Raw genomic sequence first — 27,739 nt, forward strand, 5'->3', positions numbered from 1 at the left:
AAGAGTTTGCTTTGTGGTCGTCATTGTGCTGAAAACTAAAATGTCACCACATCTTTCTCCCACAGAAAAACCCCCAGCACCTGCTCGTGTTCAGTTAGTTAGAGCAAATACTAACTCTCTAGAGGTAAGCTGGGGCGCTGTATCAACAGCAGACAGTTATTTGCTGCAACTTCAGAAGTACGACATACCAGCTGCTGCAGCAGCAATGACGCCGGCCAATCCAGTTCCGTCTGTGCCAGTGAATCCGCCCAAGAGTCCAGCTCCTGCTGCCGCTGCGCCAACAGTACAACCTGTAGCACACACTGGCATTACCCTGGTACCTCAGCCTGCCTCTATGCCTCCTACAACAGCCACCATACAGGTCTTGCCCGCAATTCCTGGGAACCCAGTTGCCGTTTCTGCTGCTGCCCGTCCTCAAGGTAAACTCCTTGATATCATTGGTTGTATGTAGTCAAACGCCACAACAATGAACAGAGCTTTAAATAGTGATAATCTCATCTTCTAGCTGTTCTGAAGGTTGGCGGACCTCAGTCCACAGTGGGCACACCGCTCGTTACTGTTCGGCCAGCTACTCAAGTTGGGAAAGCGCCTGTAACAGTCACATCTCTTCCTCCTGGTGTGCGAATGGTGGTACCTGCCCAGAGTGCACAAGGGACTGTAAGTATTTTTCTTTACCCTTGCAAAATATTGCAGTTTTAGGCATCCCAGCCATTTGGTACAATTACTTTAAACTTGTTTTGGGAATGTTTTGTCTTTATCACGTAGACTATTGGTGGCAGTCAGCCCATGAGTGGCATGGCAGCTCTTGCTGCAGCAGCTGCTGCTACACAGAAGATCCCTCCCTCCTCTGCGCCAACAATGTTGAGTATGCCTGCTGGAACTGCCATGGTAAAATCTGTCGCCATGTCATCTGCTACCACAACACTCCCAACATCTATGAAAATGGCATCATCTCCAATTATGGCAAGTAGTTGTGGAAGTAGATTTCATGTCTTATACTGCTTGCTTTCATCCTGTGTGGAAAGCAGCGTTACCTGATTGTAATATATGATGGATGTAGGGGTTGTGACAAATCTCCTCCATCGACAGGAAAGGGGGATAACTATTAGATCACTGGGGGTGCTACCGCTGGGACACCCACCTGTCACAAGAATAGGGGCCCCCTGAAATGAATAGAGCAGCAGGTTCCATTCATCTTTTCAGGAGTTCCAGAGGCAGCAGTCCCAGCTATCTCTAGGACTCCCATAGAACTGAATGGCGCAGCAGTGTGCATGCCTGACCTGCTGTTCTGTCTTTTGGGGTGCACCAAGTGGTTTGGGGTCACATCAGTAGGACCGCTATTGAACTAATAATTATCCCTATCCTGTGGATATAGGATAACTTATCACGACTGGAATACCCCTTTATAGCTCATTGACATTCAATAAGCCCATAATGGCCGTTTCTTTGTTAGAATTTTTGCATAGGTGACTATTTTGAGATGATCAACCACCAAGTCTAGGTTAGTTATATGTGGATAAGAAAAAAACATTACTTTTCTCATTTGACAGGTTGACTATTAGATGTAGGTGATGATTTCAGTGGCTTAAACTTTTCCTTACAGGTCAGTAATCCAGCCACACGAATGCTGAAAACTGCCGCAGCTCAAGTGGGCACTTCAGTTTCTTCTGCAGCCAATACACAGACTCGTCCAATCATTACAGTGCATAAGTCGGGCACTGTCACAGTTGCACAGCAAGCCCAAGTTGTAACTACAGTAGTCGGCGGTGTCACAAAGACTATCACTCTTGTTAAAAGTCCAATTTCTGTGCCTGGTGGCAGCACCCTGGTAAGTTTTGCTGATCCCTTTATTTTATTTTATTTTTTATTAGGTTTAAAGGGGTTCTCTGGGAATTACTTTAAATGGCCACCAGCAACCTGTCCTAGATTGTGAGCAGGACTGAAGTTGTCTAGGGGGGTAAGTGGGTTGGGGACTCTTTACACATTATACTTATGCATTTGCATATACTGCGCATTGGGAAGTGTTCCTGTCAGGCTACTCCTTCCTTCCCCAGCAGCTCTTCTTCATGTGGTGGCAACCAGTCCTCAGATTCTAGGAGGATAGCTTCCTGGCAGCCATTTAAAAAAGTTCCCGGAGAACCCCTTTAAAGGACTGAAATGTATTGAAAATGTTCCACTGTGTGTCATCACCTAATCGCTGCATTTCTCCTTTAGATTTCAAATCTTGGTAAAATGATGTCTGTAGTTCAGACCAAACCAGTCCAAACCTCTGCTATAACAGGACAGGCGTCTTCTGGGCCCTTAACCCAGATTATTCAGGTAATTTTTATTTTTTGAAGTGATTTAATGAATAATAAACAGATATTTAATTGCCTGAGTGTGGAGGGATGAAACTTCTCACTGGGCAGGACTGTTGCCCACACGTTTGTTGGGCACCTGATGGGCATTGTGCACAGATTCCATTAATTAGAATCTGACCTGTGCCCTATACTTGTGTGTCAGGCATTTATGTCCGCAACTGTTATGTCATTTGTGCAATTGTATCTCCATGCATGATGGTTAGTTGAATAAGCCCTTTAATTTTTTGCAGAATTGACCCTTCCCAACAAACTGACTTTCCTGTCCCTTTTTATAGATTTGCTTATTTATTAAAAAAAAAAATTTCTCTTCAGACAAAGGGACCTCTCCCTGCAGGAACCATTCTGAAGTTGGTGACCTCAGCAGATGGCAAACCAACAACAATTATCACGACCACACAGGCTGGAGGAACAGGCACCAAACCCACCATCCTAGGCATCAGCAGCGTATCGCCCAACACAACAAAGCCTGGTACCACAACGATCATTAAGACTATCCCTATGTCTGCTATTATCACACAAGCAGGAGCAACAGGTGGGTAAAATGAATTCCTGATTTAGTTTGGTTAGCTTGTATCCACAACTTGTTTGCCATTTCCTTAGTTGTAATAAGTAGAACTTTTGAGTGCCAATCTCAAAAACGTCTGGATTTTGCAGCTCCTGCAGTCCTCCTTGTTGGAGAGTTGCTGACTTTCAAGGCTTTACATCAATTTGTTTATCGTTTTCAAAAGAAAAAATATTAGGGGTCAAAGATGATTATTTTAAATATCAACTGAATTTTAATGCTAGCACCAGAGCAGTCATGTATTTTATTACTACCTTTGTAACTGCATGCTTTTTATAACAGGTGTTACAAACACTGCTGGGATGAAGTCACCAATCACCATCCTGACAACTAAGATGGTAACATCAGGCACTGGAACTCCTGCTAAAATAATTACCGCTGTCCCCAAGCTTACAAGTCATGGTCAGCAGGGATTAACCCAGGTCTGTGTACAAACATGAGCGTGTTCATTTTCATTCTAAAATACTATTCCACATTCTAAATAAGTTTTTCATTTACATTAACAGGTTGTTTTAAAGGGGGCACATGGCCAGCCTGGCACTTTCCTCCGAACCGTTCCAATGGGTGGCGTCAGACTAGTCACACCTGTAACTGTATCGTCTGTCAAACCTACCGTAACAACCCTAGTTGTTAAGGGTACCACAGGTAATATTCTTAAAATGTTTGCACACATTGTAGATGTGAAATCTGCTGTAGAGGTGAAATTTGTTGACACACACACCCTATCAAATCCAGTTGAACTTGCACTGAACACTCAGACACATGTGAACAGAGTCTAAAGCCTCGTTCACATCTCCATTAAGAGATCCAACAGGCACAGAGCAGCCTTACAGATCTCGCAGGATCTGGTGCTGCCGGATCCACTACTTCACCACCAAAGCCCTATTGACTGTGATGAGGGCTGCTGTTGATCTGGCTGCGTTCCTGCATAAATGCTGGGTTTCAGACGGACAAATACAGTTGCATGCAATGGTTCTTTTGGCTGGCTGGCATTTGCACTGGTTCTCCGTAAGGCCCCTTGCAGACGAGTGTGTGCGGATTAGGTCCGGATGTGTTGTGAATGCAGTCAGTGAAAAATGCGAGATTTCGTAAACAGTCATTCAGTTTTGCTTTCAGTTGTTCAGTTTTTATAGCGCGGGCGCAATGCGATTTAATACGTTTTTCACGCGCGTGAAGGTTTACAAACAACATCTCTTAGCAACCATCCGTGAAAAAACGCTTCGCATCCACACTTGCGGATGCGGTTTTCACGCAGCCCCATTCACTTTTATGGTGCCAGCGTTGCATGAAAATCGCAGAATATAGAACATGCTGTGATTTTTTTCACGCAACGCACAAGTGATTCGTGAAAACCAACGCACATGTACACAGCCCCTCTGAAATGAATGGGTCCGGATTCAGTGCGGGTGCAATGCGTTCGTATCACGCATTGCACCAGCGCGGAATACTTGCTCGTGTGAAAGGGTCCTAACAGGAGTACTGTGTAAGGATTGGAAAGGAAAATGTGATCCAGCCCATGACAAAAAAATGGCTCTGCTACAGTATGTGAGACCATGTTATGTATGGCGCTAAACCCTTGTAGCTGTAACTTTTTTTCCTGTGGGCCTTTTTGGGGGATAAGTATTTTTAATAGCACAATTTAATTTACCATATTGTGTGTTGAAAAAGGTTAAATGCACCAACAGCGATATTACATTTAGTTTTTCTCTTTATAACCAGGGATGACCAGTTTAGGCACTGTCACAGGGACAGTTTCTTCAAGCCTGGCAGGAGCTGGGGTGCATAACACTGCTTCCCTTGCAACTCCAATAAATACTTTGGGAACCATTGCAACCCTTTCTAGTCAAGTGATTAATCCTGGAGCCATTACAATGTCTGCAGCACAAACTTCTCTGACTGCGGCCTCTGGTCTGAGCACACCAACAATCACTATGCAGGTATGTAGCATGACATTTTATTACGTTTCATTGAAAGTGTACCCACACATATGTCATATCAAAAGGTTTGTACAATTTTTGTTCTGAGAGCTATGCAGTTGGTAGAGTAATAATTTAAGGGCAAAGTTACAGCCAGTGCTAATGCTTCCTCATACCCCTTACATATGCGCTGCACAAGTCCTTTTATAGTTTTCGCAATCTATCCCACCTATCCCTTGGTTGAACTTGATGGACTTGTCTTTTTTCAACTGTAGTAACTATGTAATTTTTTTCCCCCTCAGCCAATATCGCAGCCAACCCAAGTAACGTTAATCACCACTCCTAGTGGGGTTGAAGCACAACCCGTGCATGACCTTCCTGTCTCCATCTTGGCTTCACCAACCAGTGATCAACCCACTGCAACTGTAACTATAGCAGATTCAGGTCAAGGAGACCAGCCGCCTGGCACTGTTACACTTGTGTGTTCCAATCCTCCCTGTGAGACACATGAAACAGGAACTACAAATACTGCAACCACCACCCTTGTCAACCTCAACAGCATTGTACAACAACCAGGTGGCACCTTGCAGTTTGTTTGTGAAGGCCAGGAACCAGGAACATTTGTAGCTACAGCTCTAGGTCAGGCAAATGGCAACATTGTCAGGGTCTGTTCCAATCCTCCTTGTGAAACTCACGAAACCGGAACCACACAAACGTCATCCACAGCAATGTCAAATATCACCAGTGGACAACCAGGGACTGTAGTAAGAATATGTTCTAATCCCCCTTGTGAGACCCACGATACTGGAACCACCCAGACATCAACTACAGCAACAGCAAACATTGGCAGCGGACAGCCAGAAACGGCAGGTAATGTGTGTTCTAATCCACCACGTGAAATTCATGATACCGGCACAACTCCAACTCCCACAACTGCAAGGTCAAATATTGGCACTGAACAGAACGAGCTCTTGCAGAGACAGGCGCATAATCAGCCATGTGAGACTTTCCAGACTGTATCTACCCATACTGTCATGACTTCGCATGCCAATGTTCAGTCAGAAAAGGTACCGCAAGTTTGCTCCAACCCACCTTGTGAAACCCATGAGACTAATACTATCAACACTGCTACTACGGCTTCGTCTAACTTGGCATCGGAGCAGCCAAGTGATGTTGCTAGGGTGTGTATAAATCGACCATCTGAAAATCATGAAACTGGCACTACTCACACGCCAACCACAGCAAGATCAAATATAGGCACAGGACTTTCAGAGAACCAAAATAGAACCCTAAACAACCCACCATGTGAGACTCATCAAACCATTTCCACAAAAACGACCATGTCGGTGCAGGCAGATTACAGTTCTGGGTCATCTAACCTTATAGAGGTGGAAAATAGTGGTGCGGCATCTACCAAAGATGGTGAAAAGTCAAGTCCTGCTAAAACGCAGTCACTCTCCTCGAAACATCCTTGTGAGACTCTGATGACTGGCACTACTCAAACTGCAACCACGGCCAAATCCTGCATAAACTCTGGAACACCTGAAAGTAACCAGCAGCATTCAGACGGTGATCCTTGTGAGACCCATCAAGCAAATTCCACAAGTACAACTATGAGTTTGTCTGCCGACAAAGCAAGTGATGATGATCAGAGTGCAAAACCAGTATGTTCTAACCCACCTTGTGAGACTCATGAAACTGGTACTACAAACACCCAAACTACAGCAAGGTCTGGTAATGGCACAGAACAAACCACTGGTGAGACTCATCAGACAACTTCTACAGGGACTGTTATGATGGCGTCTGAATCGCAGCCCAACACTTTAGAACAACGGGTATGCTCCAACCCGCCGTGTGAGACCCACGAAACAAATACCACCAACACTGCAACTACATCTTCGTCCAGCATGGGAAGCAATCCACCCCCTGCAGCTCCTACGCAACAGGTCTGCTCAAACCCACCTTGTGAAACGCATGAGACGGGAACAACCCATACTTCCACAACAGTCACCTCCAACATGGGGACGAATCAAGGTAAATTTAAATCACGGGCACTCAAAGCTATACACTTTTCATTGCTTTAGGCTTTGTGCCTAATTCCTGTTTGGCCAGTTATTTAATAGTGTTTTTATTGGGCATGTGCATTGTGCAGATCAGTCCTGAGGATATTATACGTTGTCTTACTGCATTAACACAGTGCGTATATCATCAGAACCATGTGCATGTGCCTGATTCTGCTGGGGAAGAGTCCCAAACTCCTCTCTGGTAAGATGTAAGTTCTCTGACTACACAATGCCAGGACCGTCGGTATTAATATAGGCAGTTTGAGCCCAAGCCTATAGACACACTCTGCTGTACAAAAACTCTGAAATTCTGTCCAGGAAAGGTGCTCCTCACAGTTGCAGGATGTGTTAAGCTTGTTTCACACTTGCATATGCCATCCGGCCCTAATAATCATAATGGGGTCTGGCCGTGAAACGGCCGGACAAATCTTGCTGCATGCAGCGTTTTTTGTCTGGTTTGTTCCCGTTATTCTATGCTGGACCAACCTACTGGCAGTGTGAAATAGGCCTTAAAAAGGAGGCTCTGATGCACAAGAATCATCTCTTCCTCTATATCAGAGCTTCTTTCTAATGTCCATGTGTGAAGAGCACACGACAAGGACGCATTTTGGATGCAAATATAAAATGCTTCCGCTTGCAAACAAATAGATCTGGAAACGGTGTATTAGAAAGTTGAATGAGACCAGGTTCGCTATGTCACTGCTGAGCTTTTTTTTTTTGGGGGGGGGGTGTTTGTATGTTTTCTGTATCTGAAACATGTATGCTACCACATCTACATTCACACCAGTGAAGCGAGCACAGTTCGAAGGATATATATTTTTCATCTGCTACTGTAGTAGTCTAAAAGTTGAAAATGAATGGCAAGCAGGTCAAACGTCCAAAGACGAAGTCTTTTAACTCTGTTTGCTTCACAACACACATTTAACTGCAGAACCCCTTTAAGAACGGTACTGTATGTTTTTAAAGCCTGCCCAGTTTGCAGAAGAGACCTGCCCCTCATATTTAAAGTGAACCTGTCAGGTGGTTTCTGCTACCCTGTCTTGAGAGCACAGGGTTTGATGGCGGGAGAGAAGCTGAGCTCGGTGATCTATATAGGATTATTTTGTGCAGGATTTGAGTAAAAATCAGGACTCCTAGATGAGACGGTGAGGGTCCGGATTACCCCAGCATCACACAGGGATAGCCTACTGTTGTAAAAACACTCATATCAGGGATGTCTGTCATGTTTTTCTGATGGGATTTAGGTCTTATTCACATCAGTTTGCTTTCAAGATGCAAAAACTTTGACCGTTTTGCGTCTGCATAGTTGATTTACATAAAATTGCAGAGAGAACCACTGAAGTGGAAAAAACGGGCTTCTGGCCTGGAAGATGAAACCGGTCCTCTCAAAATGGCGGCCAAGATGATCCGCTCGTGATATTGCTGCTGTGTTCGCCAAAACAGACTACCTGGAGAATAGGTAGCGGCGCAACAACATCAGAATTGTGGGTGTCCCTGAAAATGCGCAAGCAGTAAACACTATTGATTATATTGAGAAGTGGATATCGCAAAAGTTCCTATCATCTCTTTATGCTGTGAAATGGGCACACAGGGTGCCCACGAGACCGTCTATACAGAGAGACCACCACGTCCGATTCTAGCGAAAATACTTTATTTCAAAGATGGGGACACTATATTGAGACGCGCACGAGATCATCCAGATTTAGTTATTGGTGGAGTACAGATTTCATTCTTTCCAGACGACTCCACTGAAGTCCAGAAAAAAAGGCGCATTTCCTGGATATCATGCGGCTTCTTCAAATTCCATACTCCATGATGTTCCCGGCGGAATTGAGGGTGGCAGCCATGGGTACCACGCAATGTGATCCGGAGGAGGCGCTGAAATGTCAAGATCTACGCGAGAACCAAGTGAAGACAAAGGACGTTGGCACATTAAGATAAGGAGATCCTGTGGAGGAGTGGCCTTACTATCTTCAGCTTTTTTTTTTTTTTTTTTTTTTTTTTTTTTTTTTTTTTTTCTTCTTGGGGGCGGTGTCCCCCTCTGTTTATATGGTTTGTCTCCTTCCCTTCATCTGATACCGTGGGAAAAGGAGACGATGGTTCCAGAGGTGCAGACCTGAATGGGACTTATACTTGAAAGGTACCAACAGGAGTGCGAGTGTCATGTGTGACTTTATCGAGAGACTCTAGTCCGTGTGACTCTAGGCACAGGGCTGGGCTATGCTGCATAATATGTTGGGCATGTTCGGGAGAGTTTGCTCAGGTTGGGGGGGTTATATGGTCCATTACTGGCCACTTGGCCTGGTGTTTTCTAATTGGGGGGGTTAAAAGGGCCGGGAGGAAGGGGTTTACCACACTTCAGCATGGATTGGTTACCAGGGGTAGGGCAGGGATTGATGTGCCAGTGGATTTAGGCTATGAGACATAGCTACTGGAAAATATTAAGAAATGACTCATACGACTAAGATAATTAGCTGGAATGTGAGGGGAATGGCCGATGCAACAGAATGCCAGAGTAGATTTTATACTTGATGCGGGTTTGTCCAGCTATATACTGTCTACAAGAGACCCACAAGCGGTCATTAGGGTAAAGAAGGCATGGGTGGGCTTCTCATCGCATGCAATGTTCTCCTCGTATTCTAGGGGGGTAAGCATCTTCATTCATAAGTGTTCGTTTTGAATGTTTGCGGGAACATGTCGACTCTGAAGGGAAGCTCATATGTTTATTTTGTACTGTGGGTGCAGTGCGAATGATTTTGGTGGTGGTATATATTCCCCCTACATTCTCGGTGGTTCCCTTGAGACTTTTATATTCGATATCTTAGCTCAATATGCAGGGATTCCTTGGTTGAGCGTCTTTTTTTTTTTTTTTTTTTTTTTTTTTATATAATGTGCCGGACAAGGGGGTGGATAGATGTAGAGCGCTTAGTATTGGTAGACTTCCAGGACCATCTCCTATTCGCAATATTATGACAGAGATAGGTTTGTTAGATATTTGGAGACTACAGTACCCTGCAGAACGCAGTGATTCATGTAATTTGTCTACTTATTCCTCTCTATCGACAATTGATTTGGCTCTAGTTAACAATGCCATGTTTCCATTAATACACTCCACGGAATACCTCCCTAAATTCCTTTCGGATCACTCCCTTTTATAGGTGGAATTATCCTGGTCTATTGGTACCAGGACCCAAGATGTGGAGGTGTAATGCTTTCTGCCAGCAAGTTCTGGGCGATATGAAGGACCTTGAGGGAATACTTTTCTTTTAATGCAGATACGGCATCAATACACACTATATGGGAATGCTATGAAAGGCTTTTTAAGAGGGATATTGATCCAATCTGCAGGCATAAATCCCATTCTAGGAAAGTAGATGTCCGCATGCATGAAAAAGGGTAAAGGAATCTGAATCGACATTTGTTTGAGCTCCCTCATTGACCTCTAGTATACACTTAATGGAAGCGCTGGAAAATTTAAGATGTTTGCTTCAAGTGGCAGACAGACAATTTTATAGACACTTCTTCGCAGAAAGAGAAAAAGTGGGGCATTTACTTTGTCATTTCCCAGGCCCAGCAGGAGTCATCCTGTATTACTGAACTAGTGAATCCTCAATGGCAGAGTAGGAAAAGTACAGGGGAGATCTTGGAGAACTTTTATTCCTCTTTTATATACATCTAAGACCTCCTGCGCAGAGGCAGAGATTGTGGAATTTCTGGACAGAATTGATCTACCCAAATTATCACGGGAAGATAAGGAAATGTTAGACGCCCCATTAAGCCTGGAAGAATTGGATACCGCATTGAATACCATGGCAAATGAAAAGGCCCCAGGTACTGACTGTCTTCCGATTTGAGGTATATAAAAAGTTTTGCGGGGTGTTGCTTCCTGAATTGGAGGTTTTCCAGCACTTCCTAGAGGTGGGCTTTCTCCCTGAATCAATACAGGAAGCACTCATTGTGGTGATACCTAAGCCGGGAAAGGTTCCCAAACTACCGGACTCACATAGGCATATTTCGTTGCTTGCAGCGCACGTTAAGATACTGGCCAAGACTCTTGTGTTGAGACTATACAAAGGGATATTGTCCATAATCCACTGAGATCAGACTGGATTTATGCCCCAAAAATCTACTGCTATCAGCATACGTAGAGTCTTCACCAGTCTTCAGTTTCGGGCGGAGATGGGGCAATCCTATCACTTGACGCTGCTAAGGCATTCGATAGTGTGGAATGGGGATATTTGTTGTACGCTACGGGCAATGGGCTTTGGTCAGTGTTTTATGTGGGTGCTAACGCTGTACCCGGATCTAAGAGCACGCATTCGATCAAATGGGGGGGGGGGAGGGGGGAGAGAGAGAATCTTCATTCTTTAGGCTAGCTAGAAGGACCCATCAGGGGTGTCCACTGTCCCCCTTATTGTTTGCAGTAGCGATTGAACCACTTGCAGCAGCAGTATTTGGCTCCCCAGCGATAAAGGGCTTCCAATATGGATCAGTCCACAACAAAATAGATATGTACGCCGATGACACTCTGCTGTTTTTGGGGGATACGGCCACATCTGTCGGAGACCATTTCGCTGATTGGCCAATTCGGGGAGCTGTCTGGTTTGACTATATAAACTGTCATAAGTCGGCCCTTTTGTTTCTGGATGGTCAGATCTCCTCGACAACTGCTCTAGAGAACAATATTCCTTGTGTTAAAACGATTAAATATTTGGGGATGAACATTTCACCTCGTCTGGAGGACTTTGAGGAGCTGAATCTAACACCAATGCTTGCAAAGTTTACACTCTAGTCCAATACATGGTGTAAATTGTTCCGATCAGTGGTGGGGAGAGTTACCCTTCTAAAAATGATGCCCCGGTCTGGATATCACTAGATGGGTTCCAGAAAATGAACTCCATACTTTTAGCATGCGGGTGGTCTGGCATTGCACAATCCCTGCATATATTACTTGGCGGCACAATGTCAGCACTTGGACATATCTGGGTAACATGGACATGACGGGCCAATACTTTGTCCTGTCGGTGTTAGAAGGGTCGGGAATACCGCTAGTGGATAAACGTACTCCGCTTGTTGGGCTGATGAGGAAAGCATGGGAGAAATCCAAACAATTGAGGGGAGTTACTGGAGTCACAGAATTTACTCCCTTATGGAACATCCACATGCTTCCTGAATTCCTCCCTTTAAAGTGTTTTCCACATTGGCAGATCAAAGTAGTGATTGGGCGACCTGCTAGACAAGGGGGTGCTTGGAACATTCGCCAACCTACAGGGGACCTATAATCTACCAAGGAACAGCTTCTATCAATACTTGCAAATATGGCACGCATTTAATGAAATGTTTAAAAAACCGTAGTGATATGATACATAGGGATACCTCCTTACAGTTAATGGTAGGGAGGGGTGATAAAATGGGACTAATATCAATAATTTATCAAATGCTCTTGGATAAATTCCTGGAGGCACATCCACTATCCAGAATGAGAGGGTGGACGAGATACCCAAAGAACAATGGGATGACATCCTAGAGGCCATACCAAAAGTGTTATTGAGTGAAAGTGGGAAATTGTCGCAACTATTTATCATACATAGCAGGGGCGTACATACAGGGGTCGCAGTTGCGACCGGGCCCGGCCCTCCAGGGGGCCCGGCCGCCTGTGGACCCCTGGCCCCGCCCTGCAGTAGTGCTGTGCCTGCCTGTATAAACCAGGCGGCCGACCCGGGGCCCGCCTCCCAGTGTTATGTGCTATGTGCCAGCCCTACCCTCCTTCAGTCTCCTCCCCCTGATTCTCCCGTGGGTGCGGCGGTGCGGCGTGCCTCGTCATTTCCTATTGGGCGGCCGCACCGGACATGATGCTTCCCAAGGCTGCGCAGACGCACAACGACGCCGAGACGCAGCAGGGAGAAGGCGCCGGAAGCTCGCGAAGATGCAGGTGCCGGTCCGAAATGAAGATAAGATTAGATTTGTAAAGAAAAATAAAATAAAAAAAAGGTCTTCATAATTGCTCAGAATAGACTCAGAGTAGGGTCTGCTGGGGGCTGGCAGGGGCTGGCTTTATAACTAGCTCTCCTATATTTCTGTAGCCGGCAACCTCTGACTGCCCAGTTGGGCTGAAACTACTACACCCAACATGTTCTGGCAGTAATAGTAAATGGATATTGGTGCCATTCTGAGCTACTAGTCTATATAATACATATGTATTATATAGACTAGTAGCTCAGAATTACACCAATATCCATTTACTATTACTGCCAGAACATGTTGGGTGTAGTAGTTTCAGCCCAACTGGGCAGTCAGAGGTTGCCGGCTACAGAAATATAGCAGAGTTAGGCTACTTTCACACCTGCGTTAGGTGCGGATCCGTCTGGTATCTGCACAGACGGATCCGCACCTATAATGCAAACGCTTGTATCCGTTCAGAACGGATCCGTTTGGCTGCAAGCAGCGTTTTGGTGTCCGCCTCCAGAGCGGAATGGAGGCTCAACGGAGGCAAACTGATGCATTCTGAGCGGATCCTTATCCATTCAGAATGCATTGGGGCTAAACTGATCCGTTTTGGTCCGCTTGTGAGAGCCCTGAAACGGATCTCACAGGCGGACCCAGAAACGCCAGTGTGAAAGTAGCCTTAGGCTACTTTCACACTGGCGTTTCTGGGTCCGCTTGTGAGATCCGTTTCAGGGCTCTCACAAACAGTGCAAAACAGATCAGTTCATCCCCAATGCATTCTGAATGGATAAGGATCCGCTCAGAATGCATCAGTTTGCCTCCGTTGAGCCTCCATTCCGCTCTGGAGGCAGACACCAAAACGCTGCTTGCAGCCAAACGGATCCGTTCTGAACGGATACAAGAGTTTGCATTATAGGTGCGGATCCGTCTGTGCAGATACCAGACGGATCCGCACCTAACGCAGGTGTGAAAGTAGCCTAACTCTGCTATTGGTGGACGGATGTTGGGGGGGCGGTGACGGGAAGGGGGGCCCCATGGTTCAGTTTTGCACCGGGGCCCCATGGATTGTGTGTACGCCACTGATACATAGGGTTTACAAAACTCCAGAGTTTTTACATCGTATTGGCATCAGAACGGATGCAAAATGTTAGATGGAACCAGCAGATTTATTACACATGCTATGGCAGTGCTCGAGACTGGATAGTTTCAAGACGGGTGTACTAGAGTTAATTAAAAAAAACCTTCTTAATAAGAGTTCCTCAGGAGCCTAAAATATATGTATTCTGGGATATATGACTGAGATTGGCGTGGATGACAAAGATAGGATAGCAGTGGGACGGCTATTTATATGTAGCCAGGAAATTTCAAGCGTTACATTGGATCCAAGCATGTTCCCCGGGATTGGATGAGTTCCGAAATAAAAGTAAACACGATGCTGACGTATGAGAAAATTGTTTTCTTGAAGCGGCGTTGTCCTCCATAACTTGAAAAGCTCTGGAATCGATGGCTGAGCAATATTGGTTAACCCTTAAATGGACGGTCAATGCTGAAGGGTGGGGGGAGGGTGTTTTGGGTATGTTGGGAGTTGTGCTTTAGGGCACTGTTTGTAATAGAAAATGTTTTCCAATATCCTGAAGGAAATTATTCTCTGTAATCCCATGAACACAATATGTAGCTACATTTTGTACTTGATTGTATAAGGGTCTTTAATGGTAAATTTCAAAAAGCTATTTACAAAAATAATCAGATAAAAAAATAAAAATAAATGGACAGATGCCTTGTCAAGAGGGTGGTATGAGATCTTTAGCGAGTAGATGACTCCATAGTATACGAACGGATCTATTAATGGAGCGATAATTATTTATTTTTTTGCTGAAAGATCAGTGGACAAGAAATTAGCGATTTTGTCACTCGTCTTTGAATTTTTAATACTTAAATCACATGATTCTCGTTAATTTCCGCTTGCATGCACAAGAACTATATTCTCACTCCGTGTAGTAGGACCTTAAGTTATTTACAGTGTGATAAAATTGACACCTTTTTTTAATTGGTTTATGACCCTTTTATCTTTTTAGACCAGACACCAGCTGCAAATGGGCAAGGAGAGGAGGAGACTGTACCCACTGAGGAATCTGCTTCAAGTAGCACCCCCAGTGACTCCGCTGCAACGTCCTCTGTGACTATTGTAGCAGTGGAAGCCTCTTCTTCTCCAGTACATTCAGCAGTTCCAGTTGTCTCCAGGGCAGTGACAACTGTAACACAGTCAACAGCAATACCTGGTCCTTCTGTACCAGTAAGTTTATGGGACTGTATACTTCATGTCTTTAAAGCTTTTTTTTACTTAATTTTTAGTCTGAGAGTAATCATTCACCCTTTTCTCTCCTCCTAGAATATTGCATCTTTGACTGACCCACCTACGGAAGACGGCGTGCAGGGTCCAGAAGCGGTCCCTTGCACTGAGCAGAGTGAAGCTCCCCTCTCTGCTGACATCCTCCAGCCTCCTGAAGATGTTCAGGCAGAGCCAGAGGCACAGCCTATGGACACTGCGGTGCCGGAGCATACCGAAGCAGAGCTACAAGCTGCAATGGAAGCAGAACATGCTCAGGAGGCTGCTGCAGCAGCCGAGCAGCAGGCTGTAGAACAGTTGTCCCTCCCTCAGGAACTTATGGCAGAGGGGCAGACAACGACGCTCATGGTCACAGGGTTAACACCAGAAGAACTGGCAGTTACAGCTGCAGCTGAAGCTGCTGCCCAAGCTGCTGCCACAGAAGAGGCTCAAGCCCTGGCTATTCAGGCCGTGCTGCAGGCTGCACAGCAAGCAGTGATGGGTAAGTCCTATAGCGTGTGTGGTTGAAATCAGAACTATCTAGTTTGCAGTGTGTAGCTAATATTGGACAAACCCATAAATCGTATTGTAATATCAATAGAGGCGCTTAATGATAATTATAAATGCATAAGGAAGAAAACTGTATAAGAAAACTGACAAGTGTATATATTGAGCTGTGGTAGAATATCTGAATAGACTTTTGTCTCTGTCTTCTGCAACTCGTATCTGTTTTTGTCTCTATGGGTTTCCAAGCAGCAGCTGGAGAGCCAATGGACACCTCTGACGTGGCTCATGCGGAGCTGCGTCATCTGACGTCTGAAGGACCCACCACCACGATACCCATAGTTCTAACGCAGCAAGAACTTGCAGCATTGGTTCATCAGCAGCAACAGCTACAAGAAGCCCAACATCAGCAACAGTTACAGCATCAGCTTCAACAGCAACAGTTGCAGCATCAGCAACAGTTGCAGCAACAATTGCAGCATCAGCAACAGTTGCATCAACAGCAGCAGCTACAGCAACAACAGTTACAGCAGCAGCAGCTACAACAGCAGCAATTACAGCAGCAGCAGCTACAGCAACAGCAGTTACAGCAGCAGCTACAGCAACAGCAGTTACAGCAGCAGCAGCTACAGCAACAGCAGTTACAGCAACTTCAGATACAGCAATTGCACCATGTTCCTACGGAGGCCTTGGCACCAGCAGACAGCCTCAATGACCCTGCCAGTGAAAGCAATGGACTTAATGAGCTTACTAGTGCAGTGACCAGTGCTGTGTCACTTCTGCCATCTACTGCTACAGACAGTAAGTCTTATTATAATCTCTAATAAAGTAGCAGAGCACACGTTATTTTATAGGCTAGTAAATTGTAGGTAAATTACGTGTTTAACAGATTCTGACCCTAACACTTCCTTTAAAGGTTTGGCTCCTACGAACACATTCACTGCACCTCAACCTGTGGTGATCGCTAGTCCTGCTAAAATGCAGGCGGCAGCAGCACTTACCGAAGTGGCAAACGGCATTGAGTCAGTAAGTAAAACTAGTATTGGCATGCTCAGTGTGCCAAAAGGTGCTTCGGAGACAATATATTTTGTTTTATATTTCTTTTAACAGAAGCAAGATTCTCCACCACAGCAGCCGAAAGCTCCGTTAAAAAAAGAGAACCAGTGGTTTGACGTAGGCGTTATCAAAGCTACTAATATGATGGTCACACATTACTACTTACCTGCTGATGATTCTACTAATGATGTGAGTAGCAGAGTATTTTCTTATGTAATGCTAACTTAATAGGATGAGAGTATTGTGGATAACTGACATAATGAGGTATGTTGAGGTATGATCACACAGCAGGTTTTTTACGTGCGTTCTGTTCCTGAAATTTGCATGGAATCTGCTTAAAATCCATCCTCCTACTCCCACCCATTGTTAATAGATTTTTCTGCTTGGTGAGAAATTGGCATGACACTTCATGGTGCAGATAGATACCGGGGCATCTGGCATCATGTGAATTTGCCCCATTGAATGCATATGGACCTGCAGCATGTACAACTGCAGTTATAAAGCAGAAAACAAAGGGTCGAGGATTTTTCCCATGGATAGATTTAACTTCAAAGCAAACCTCTGCATCATGCTAAAACAATTCACATTGACTGGGGAGCAAACATAACACTTACATCGTGCCCTCCTTTTTCTTTTTAGCTGCAGATCAGTCAGTTTCCGGGCTCCTCTTTGGCCATCCAAGATGGCCACGCCACTTCTCAGATTTTCTGATGCTTTGTGTGTTCGGTACCCCAAGACACTACCTGCTGCCAGCACTGCTCACATAAGCCGTTTAGGCCAATCTAACAACAGGGTTGGGCATGTAGGAAATGTCTTGAGCTGCCAATGCACAGTGTAAATCAGATGGTCTAAGAAGTGGTGCCGCCATGGAGATGAGCCTGAGAATTAGCAGCTCTGCAGCTGAAGAGCTGGAAGGGAGGTCACCTGGTAAGTGTTCTGTTCGTTCTCCAGTTAAAGGGGTTGTCCTGTCATATATATTGCTGACCTATTGTCGGGATAGGTCATCAATATCTGATTGGTTGGGATCTGACACCCGGCACCACTGCTGATCAGCTGTTTGAAGAGAAGACGGTGCTCCATGCAAGTGCTGCTGTTTGTTCATTACACTGCCCATCTCAGAAGTCCAGTGTAATAAGTACTCTCTCCGTTCACTTGAATGGAGTTAGTACTCGCAATTAAACTACGCCACCACTCCAGAGGAGACAACACGTAGTGTAATGACAAGGAGACAGCGCTCGCATGGAGTGCAGCCTCCTCTTCAAACAGCTGACCCTGGCCGACCAGATATTGCTGACGTATCCTGACAATAGGTCATCCTTATATGGCAGGACAAAACCCCTTTAATGTTAATTGAAATAAAATGAAGGCTAAACATTTAAGGGGTTGTTTCACTTCAGCAAATGGCCACACTTGCACACCACTATAGGAAAAAGTGCCCGCCTCTCTAGTGCCCAGGAGCGCGCGTCGAGGCAATTGTGTTCTCCTATAGTCTGCAAACACGGCCTCCACTGCTGAATTGCTGGTTGGTCGTAACCCCTCGATATGAACAGTGTATAATGTAATGGAATAAGAAGCAATATGGACACTCACAATACATTAGTAAGCCCCTTGTATTAACTTCCTCTATATGATAAATGCCATTTGCTGAAGTGAGACAACCCCTTTAAAGGGGTTTTCCTGGATTTTAATATTGATGACCTATCCAGCACCCCCACCAATCACCTGTTTGAAGAGATGGCTGCACTCGTGTCAGCGCACCCTTCCCATCATCGTTTGCCTGCTCGCTGTCGACATCGCAGCTGCGAGCAGGTGTAATTACAATAAGCCTCCCTATTCACTTCCAAAGGACAGCTCCCTTCTATTCAAGTGTATATTACAGAGCCGTCCCCTAGAAGTGAATAGGACGGCTTCTTTTAATTTCACCTGCTCACCACGGTGATGTAGAAGGCGAGCAGTTAAACAGTGAAAGGAAGACTGCACTGGCACGAGCGCAGCCCTCTCTGGCGGGGGTACCGTAGAGGTCATCAATATTAAAACCCCGGAAAACACCTTTAAGCTATTGTCGGACAAACCTGCTGGGGGGTAGCTGCCATTCTAATGTTGAGAAACAGAAGGATCAGGTGCGTTGAATTTCAATGACTCTTCTCTTGGAAGAAAAATCACTGCTATAAGTGTCTGGCACGGCTTTCTACTCTACCCATTGAAAATGCATATATGGTCGAGCGTATATTCAAGAGTTTGGCAGGAGGAAGAGCATTTGAATGACAGATATTTAAAGCGTGTGGGCACATTTAGGGTACTGACAGATCCAAATACAGTAACCTGCTTGTAGGTCTGCATTAAAGAAGATCTTTTAGCATTAGTGAATACTAGGGCTGCACGATATGGGAATTGCGATTAGGGCCCTAAAAATTGCGATAACGGTATGCGATGCGATATTTTAAGAGAATTGTGCTAGAGGTCTATTTGCTTGGATTTTCAAGGCTAAAGCACACACAAATTACTGATAATGCTGAAATGTAGTTATGCTTAACTCAAGAACTGAAATGCAGAGTGTTTTTCAAAATAAAACCTCTTTTACTAAATTAAATAACATATATTTGCATTACTGCAAAAGTACAAAATACAAAACTTGCCATTTTCTTAATAGCGCTGCACAGAACAGATAAATAGAATAAATAAAAGAACATTTGTTCATTAAAATAACGACTTGCCTCCAGCCCCTCCTCCCTCCCCACACTGTAGGGACATAGCGGACGGCGATACATCCGTGTCAACCACGTAAAAAGTCAACCATTGCTTTTTAAGGCGCACTGCCATTTTCCCCCCACTTTTGGGGGGGAATAAGTTTGTCTTATAAAGCGGAAAATATGGTAGTATAATTGCAGCATTTTTGGGTCGGCCAATTGGCGATTGCGATATGGCGATTAATTGCAATTGCTTTGGCGATATATTGTGCAGGCCTAGTGAATACTTTTCTTAGGACTCTACCTTGTGAAGTTCCTCTGCTATTCTTCTTGGTAATGTGTGAATAAATCTGTGTACGATCTTTTAACTTTTCAGTTAGAGTATATTCCATGTCATACTGAATGTACTGCATGAACAATGATTTACTCCTCGTGATGCGCACTTAATGTGCAAATTCCATTGTGTTTTTATAGTTGCATATAAGCTTATGCTCTTTCTTGAATATTTCAGGATGACTCCGGTGCTCTCCCAGATTACACTCAGTTAAAGAAGCAGGAACTTCAGCCAGGCACTGCCTACAAGTTCCGTGTTGCTGGCATAAATGCCTGTGGTCGCGGACCATTCAGTGAAATCTCGGCCTTTAAGACCTGCCTGCCTGGTTTCCCAGGTGCTCCTTGTGCCATAAAGATCAGCAAGGTAAATGCTTGGTTGGATAGTTGCCATATAGGCAGCTTAACCATTGTAAAAATGAAGTAAAATGTTAGCTATAGCAATCTTTAAATTTTTTTACTATCACTCAGTTCAGCAGCGTGCTGAGCTCATTTTATTTTAATTTTTTTCCCTTCTATATTACTGGTGGCCATTATATGTAAAAGGACAAAGAAAAATCTAAAGTAAAAACTAAAGTTTAACATGTAATAATGAATTCATTTTCTCCCTTGCAGAGCCCAGATGGTGCTCACCTGACGTGGGAACCTCCTTCTGTCACTTCTGGGAAGATCATAGAGTACTCAGTATATCTTGCAATTCAGAGCAGTCAGAGCAGTGGAGAACAGAAAACAACACCAGCTCAGTTGGCATTCATGCGGGTATACTGTGGCCCTAATCCCTCCTGCCTGGTGCAGTCCTCGAGCCTTTCAAATGCTCATATAGACTATACCACAAAACCTGCCATCATCTTCCGTATTGCAGCACGTAATGAGAAGGGGTATGGACCTGCCACCCAAGTTAGGTGGTTGCAAGGTATGTTGGAAACATATACAGAAATAAACCCCTCCCTCCCTATGGAGGATGTTCTTTAATCTGCTTTTAAACTTTGCCTCTAGAATCCAGCAAGGATGGTGCAGCCGGAAAACCCGGAAATAAGCGTCCAGTGTCTTCTCCAGACATGTATGTATACCATTAATAATTAATTTCTAGCTTCATATGTGATGTATGATGCAGTGTTCCATTTTACTGCCTTCTTAATATTCCTCTAAATTGCTCTTACTCGAATATTAATAGGGTAGGAATGCTTACTGCTTCATTTTGTACAATGCAGTCCCCAAACCCCTTTACAACTTTATTATAGGCATGCGGTGCACAACCTGCAACAGGTGCCATTCTTTTCGGCTTCCAATCATTAGTCTAAGACTAGGTTCACAGTTTTTTTTTTTTTTTTTTTTTTTTTTTTTTTGGAGGAGCTTTTCAGGCAGATTTTTTCCTTTTATCCTCCATGACAGCATACCATGAGAGATGACCCGCCTACAACCAGGTAGGGACAGGAAGTATAAATTTGACCCTCCTCAGTGTCTTCCTGTCCCTCCAGGCGGAGATTGGATTATCCTCATGGCACTTGCTATGAGGCAGCTTCTGTGTAAGGCAGGCAGACGTGGGATAAGAAGATGGATTGCCTTTGCACATGATGGAAGCAGGCAGCACCCGTGTCCTAGTTGGGTATTTGAGGTGCTGGTAAGCGTTGGGATCCCTGCTCCTTACCTCCCGCACTGCGCGTCTGTTGTGGAGGTCCATGTGCAGACCGGACACTCAGGGAGTCCCTCCGGTGCTGTTCAAGCTCCTCATCGCAGCCCGATACCTTTCGGCGCTTGTGATGACGTCACTGGAAGTCGAGTGCGTTCCAGGAGGTACTTCCGGTCTGTGGAACACATGCTAAGGGGGCGGATCTAAAATTTGCTCGTAGGATCAAGGCAGATGTCTCCTGCTGATCTGAGGTCTGCAGGTAAGAGTATTTAAAGGGGTCAGAGGTCGAAGTGGCCAAACATGTCTGAGCCTGGTACAGTCCTAATGGAGACCTCCCAGCATTTCCCCAAGAGACTTTCAGTAACTTAACTGAAAGTCTCTTGGGGAAATGCTGTATATTTTTACTTATGCTAAACCCCTTGTACCTCTGTCTTCCTCTCTTCCTATATGCATGTAAAGTGATGAGGATGGGGCTCAAAGAGCTAAGCCTAGTCCAAAAACTAAGAAATGTGTTATGTTCAGTAAAGTTAACAGATTCATATACTAAAAAAAAACTCTGCAAAAAATGTACTACAAATATGGCAAAGGATCTTGTTCCTTCTATTAGAGATTAAGGGATGTAATCAGGGAAGAGATGCGAGCAGCCCTTTCTGAAATTCCCTTGCCTACCCCTAGTACATCTGCGTCAAAACATGGGGAACCTAAATTAGGTTACTCCAGTTTATCATCCTCAGAGTCGGACAGGACTTGGATCCAGAATTTAAAAGTTTTCTCTTCTCCTCTGAGAATACAAAGGAGTTAATCAAAGCTGTCAGGACGGCCACAGATCTCTCGGATGGAAAGGCCCAGAGGCCTGTCCAAGATCAGATGTTTCGTGGACTAGAACAAAGCAAAACGTTTTCCCAGTCCACAAAAATAGGCAGGAATTAATGAAAAGGGATTGGAAGACTCTGGATGGGAAGTTATTTATTCCAAAAACGATGAGATGTCGCCTTCCATTTAGTGATAAAGATGAGGCATTGTTTGTTTGTCCTGTCCTAAAGTAGATGTATCCCTATCAAAATTAGTCAAGGGGGCAAATGCCCTTCCATTTGAGGACATTTGGTCCCTAAAAGACCCCATGGATAAGAAGCAGGTTCAAGTCTGAAGAAGACCTGGGAGGCCGCCGCTGCTTTACTCAAACCAAATCTAGCCGCTACATCAGTTTATCGATCCCTAAAAAGATTATCACAGTCGGAATCTCTTCTAAGAGAAGGGGCCTATTTATGACTCCCTAAAAGACTCCTTTACCCCTCTTATTAAAAGCGGTGCACTTCTTGTCTGATTCCACAGCAGAATCAGTCAGAATAGCAGCAAGAGCCTCAGGACTAGCGGTAGTGGCCAGAAGGGTGCTTTTGGTTTAAAATATTGGACGGGTGACATCAGTTCCAAGATGAAACTATGTATTTTGCCCTTTCATGGGAATTTCATGTTTGGCCAGTATTGGGAAAGCTTCGGACTCTAAAAAATTTCCTAGGGATACAAATAAAAGAAAATTTCCCTTTCGGAAGGTCAAAAACCTCCCATGGATGTTTTTAGGTAGTTCCTTCCAGGCCAAAAGATCTAATAAGGCGGACAGTGGTCCAGAGGAAAAAAATCTAAAGACCGGAAACAGGCTTCTTTCCAAAAATGCTGAATCTTCCAAGCACCAACTCCAGGCTTCAGGGTGGAGGGAGATTAAAGTTTTAAACAAAAAAGTGGAAGAGATTAACGTAAATCCTTGGCTTCTAAATATTGTATCAAAGGGTTAGTCTTCCTCCTCCTATGGATGTTTTTTAGAGTAACCCCAATTCAAAGATTGGCTTTTTTTTTCAAGAAAAATTGGTAGAAGGGATTCAGAATCTGTTGGCTCAAAAGACTATATTGTCTCTGTTCCTCTCTTACAAAAAAAAGGTTATTACTCAACAGTTTATTTTTTATTTTTTTAGTAACCATCTAATAATAAACTTGAACCATAATTCATAATATGACAAATTCAAAATGGAAACCATAAGATCCACCATAAATCTAATAAAAGGAGATTTCTTGACACCAATAGATTTTAAAGATGCGTAATACCATATTCCGGTATGTGAAAAAGCTCAAATTCCTCCACCTAGCAGTCTTTCTAAGAAAGGAACTGCTTTATTTCCAGTTTCAAGTACTGCTCCGAGGGTATTTACCAAAGTACTTCTAGATGTAGTCGCTCACTTAAGGAGGAGGAACATGTTAATAATTTCCTACTTGGACGATCTGTTAATCGTAGGAATCTCAAAAAGAATCTTAGAAAACAATCTGTTCATAGCCTGTCAGACGCTATATCAGACAGGATGGATATCAAACCCCTGTCCATCTCAGAGTTTAACATTTTTAGGGGTCCGTCTAGACTCAACTTTTCAGAAGACTTTTTTTCTTCCAACCCAGAAAGTGATGGGAATAAGAGAAAAAGTCTAAAAATGTCAGTCAGTATGCACAATCAGAGAGGCTATGAAACTATTGGGCTCTAACCTCCTGCATCCCAGCAGTAAGATGGGCCCACTTCCACACTCGGATTCTCCAGCACTAATTACTAGGGTGTTGGAATAGAAGTCAGGACTCGTTAAAGGAGACAATTCAAAAAATTCCCTTATGAGTAAATCAGTCCTTACAGTGGTAGAAAAATTCCAGACCATCTGATGGGAGGGGGGGGGGGTTTGGTTACTTGGAATCCCGAACATCTGCAGGTTATTGCCACAGACTCGAGCCTTTGGGGATGGGGAGCACATTGCTCTCATCTCTTTCCAAGGATCAGAGGTCTCTCTCTCTCTTCAAATCAGAGGGAATTGTCTGCAGTCTGGGAAGCTATAAAGGCTTTGTCCCATTACATCGAAGGGAAAGACATTGACGGACGGACAACACGACCGTATCTAAACCATAAATGGGGAACAAGAAGTATAGGTCTGTCGGTTAACAGAAAAAATATTTTTCCGGGTAGAAGTTCACTCAAGATCACTACCGGCTTCTGTCAATTCGGAGGCCATGGATTCTTTCTTGGAGACAAGATCTGTCGTCACAGGGTCCAGTCTATCACCCCAAAGTGGAAAGGTTACATCTGGCAGCTCGGAACCAGATCTGGAGAAGGTTCTGTAGTTGGTGTATTCAATTGGGGAACTCTTCTCAGAGATTTTCAATCAATGCAATTTTGGGATTCTTACAAACAGGTTTTAAGAGAGTTGGGTCCAAATACCTTAAATGGGGCAGATGGATTAAGACCTACAGTTCCTCCCTGGGATCTTAATTTCGTTCTATCAGGTCTGACAAATCTCCCCTTTGAACCCCTTTCAGAAACCTCACCGAAGTAGGTTTCTCTGAAAACCCTATTTTTAGTAGCAATTACCTCAGTGCGTAGAGTAGGCAAGATCCAAGTTATAAAAATAGTGGAACCATTTTGTATAGTTTTACCCGACAGGGTTGTTTTTGGATTGGATAATTCTTTCCTTCCTAAAGTCGTATCTAATTTCCACAGACAGGAGGAAATTATTATTCCATCTTTTTGTTCGGATCCAAAATCAGAAGGGGGAAGAGAAGTTTCACGGACTAGATGTGCATAGGGCTATCTTGTTCTAGTTAGAGACCACAAAAATGTCAGAAAAACTGATTACTTGTTTGTACAATTCAGTGGGGCACATAAAGGTCATAGGGCCACAAAGAATTCCTTGTCCAGATGGATAAAAATTACCATATTGGAATCCTTTAGGTCGTTAGGGGTATCTCCACCTAAGTCTTTCATAGCCCACTCTACAAGAGCCGTCGCAACATCCTGGGCTGAAAAAGCAAGCGCTTCATTAGAGCAGATCTGTAGGGCAGCGACGTGGTCAAGCCCTCACACGTTTACTAAACATTACAGGGTAGATACTAGGAGAAGTCAAGAGCTTTCCTTGGTAGGAAGGTATTGCAGGCCATGGTCCCTCCCTAAATAAAAATTAATCTGTTATATCTCATGCTATGCCGTCATGGAGGATGAAAGGGAAAAACCATATTACTTACCGGTAATTTCCTTTTCATGAATCCTCCATGACTGCATGGGTGTCATGGAGCATTTATGAAAAGGAGATTACCAGTAAGTAATATGGTTCTCCTGCAAGTTTCTCAGCCAAAGCCATAAGTAAATTTGAAAGAAATTGGAAATATAAGGACTTGTACGTCTCCTTCCTGCTGGATCCACTTCTAGCTCTGGCTAGGAACATCTGCATGAAAGCCAACTCCCAAAAAAAAATAAAACATGTGAACCTACACTCAGTTTGGGCTGTATGGGTTGGATTTGGTCTGCAGCTTAAAAGCACCATCAGGCAAAACTGTTACTGTGTCATGCCTAGTGTGGGCTATGACTGGTGTCCTTTGAATCCCTGTGTCTTATTGCAACCTCAGACTCTGTGCTAGACATAAGACAGTGCTTGGGTTTTTCCAAATTGGCCTTTTCAGGGGGTATTGCCATATGAAACATTTATGGCCTATCTAGAAGATGTGATTGTGACTCACAGTTGTAATTAATTGGATGCTAGTGAGGCTCGTCCCTGTTATTGGCTGCCAGACACCGGATGTTTTCATCCGGGCACGGGGAGAAGCAGCAGTGGTGGGGGCCCGGCATATTGGGGGGTGCATTTATTATAATTTTTTTTTTTTTTGTATTTGAGAACACCTTTTGAGTGACACAATCTTTTATTAAATTTTTTTTGGGGTTTGTTCTCCCCATTATTATATTTGGATTCTGTTACATATACAGTGGCGGAAATAATTATTTGACCCCTCACTGATTTTGTAAGTTTGTCCAATGACAAAGAAATAAAGTCTCAGAACAGTATCATTTCAATGGTAGGTTTATTGTAACAGTGGCAGATAGCACATCAAAAGGAAAATCGAAAAAATAACTTTAAATAAAAGATAGCAACTGATTTGCATTTCATTGAGTGAAATAAGTATTTGAACCCTCTAACAAAAAAAAGACTTAATACTTGGTGGAAAAACCCTTGTTTGCAAGCACAGAGGTCAAACGTTTCTTGTAATTGATGACCAAGTTTGCGCACATTTTAGGAGGAATGTTGGTCCACTCCTCTTTGCAGATCATCTCTAAATCCCTAAGGTTTCGAGGCTGTCTCTGTGCAACTCTGAGCTTGAGCTCCCTCCATAGGTTTTCGATTGGATTAAGGTCCGGAGACTGACTAGGCCACTCCATGACCTTAATGTGCTTCTTCTTGAGCCACTCCTTTGTTGCCTTTGCTGTATGTTTTGGGTCATTGTCGTGCTGGAACACCCATCCACGACCCATTTTCAGTTTCCTGGCAGAGGGAAGGAGGTTGTCGCTCAGGATTTCACGATACATGGCTCCGTCCATTTTCCCGTTTATGCGAATAAGTTGTCCTGTGCCCTTAGCAGAAAAACACCCCCAAAGCAAAATGTTTCCACCCCCATGCTTGACGGTGGGGACGGTGTTTTGGGGGTCATAGGCAGCATTTTCCTTCCTCCAAACACAGCGAGTTGAGTTAATGCCAAAGAGCTCTATTTTGGTCTCATCAGACCACAGCACCTTCTCCCAGTCACTCTCTGAATCATTCAGGTGTTCATTGGCAAACTTCAGACGGGCCTGCACATGTGCCTTCCTGAGCAGGGGGACCTTGCGAGCCCTGCAGGATTTTAATCCATTGCGGTGTAATGTGTTTCCAATGGTTTTCTTGGTGACTGTGGTCCCTGCTAATTTGAGGTCATTAACTAACTCCTCCCGTGTAGTTCTAGGATGCTTTTTCACCTTTCTCAGAACCATTGACACCCCACGAGGTGAGATCTTGCGTGGAGCCCCAGAGCGAGGTCGATTGATGGTCATTTTGTGCTCCTTCCATTTTCGAACAATCGCACCAACAGTTGTCACCTTCTCTCCCAGCTTCTTGCTAATGGTTTTGTAGCCCATTCCAGCCTTGTGCAGGTCTACAATTTTGTCTCTGACATCCTTGGACAGCTCTTTGGTCTTTCCCATGTTGGAGAGTTTGGAGTCTGCTTGATTGATTGATTCTGTGGACAGGTGTCTTTTATACAGGTGACTAGTTAAGACAGGTGTCCTTAATGAGGGTGACTAATTGAGTAGAAGTGTCTAACCACTCTGTGGGAGCCAGAACTCTTAATGGTTGGTAGGGGTTCAAATACTTATTTCACTCAATGAAATGCAAATCAGTTGCTATCTTTTATTTAAAGTTATTTTTTCGATTTTCCTTTTGATGTGCTATCTGCCACTGTTACAATAAACCTACCATTGAAATGATACTGTTCTGAGACTTTTCATTTCTTTGTCATTGGACAAACTTACAAAATCA

At 44.1% G+C, this 27,739-nt stretch overlaps 1 protein-coding gene across 3 annotated transcripts in view; it reads left to right on the forward strand.

The window, feature by feature from the left end:
* The window catches only part of HCFC1 (host cell factor C1), a 43,293-nt gene that overhangs the window by 12,543 nt on the left and 3,011 nt on the right, over positions 1-27,739 (forward strand). The window contains exons 8-25 of one of the 3 annotated variants that reach the window (XM_044268824.1): positions 66-419; positions 506-657; positions 766-963; positions 1,604-1,828; positions 2,215-2,319; positions 2,673-2,892; positions 3,205-3,344; positions 3,429-3,567; positions 4,642-4,859; positions 5,141-6,872; positions 14,923-15,140; positions 15,237-15,675; positions 15,918-16,478; positions 16,594-16,703; positions 16,788-16,922; positions 19,932-20,117; positions 20,366-20,663; positions 20,747-20,810. In XM_044268824.1, the coding sequence (XP_044124759.1) occupies positions 66-419; positions 506-657; positions 766-963; positions 1,604-1,828; positions 2,215-2,319; positions 2,673-2,892; positions 3,205-3,344; positions 3,429-3,567; positions 4,642-4,859; positions 5,141-6,872; positions 14,923-15,140; positions 15,237-15,675; positions 15,918-16,478; positions 16,594-16,703; positions 16,788-16,922; positions 19,932-20,117; positions 20,366-20,663; positions 20,747-20,810 (5,494 nt within the window). The remainder of the gene's footprint in view (positions 1-65; positions 420-505; positions 658-765; positions 964-1,603; positions 1,829-2,214; positions 2,320-2,672; positions 2,893-3,204; positions 3,345-3,428; positions 3,568-4,641; positions 4,860-5,140; positions 6,873-14,922; positions 15,141-15,236; positions 15,676-15,917; positions 16,479-16,593; positions 16,704-16,787; positions 16,923-19,931; positions 20,118-20,365; positions 20,664-20,746; positions 20,811-27,739) is intronic. The other 2 variants (XM_044268825.1, XM_044268826.1) reach the window with 2 other exon arrangements.

This window comes from Bufo gargarizans, chromosome 9 (genome assembly GCF_014858855.1).
Source record: "Bufo gargarizans isolate SCDJY-AF-19 chromosome 9, ASM1485885v1, whole genome shotgun sequence".
NCBI classification, from domain to species: Eukaryota; Metazoa; Chordata; class Amphibia; order Anura; family Bufonidae; genus Bufo; species Bufo gargarizans.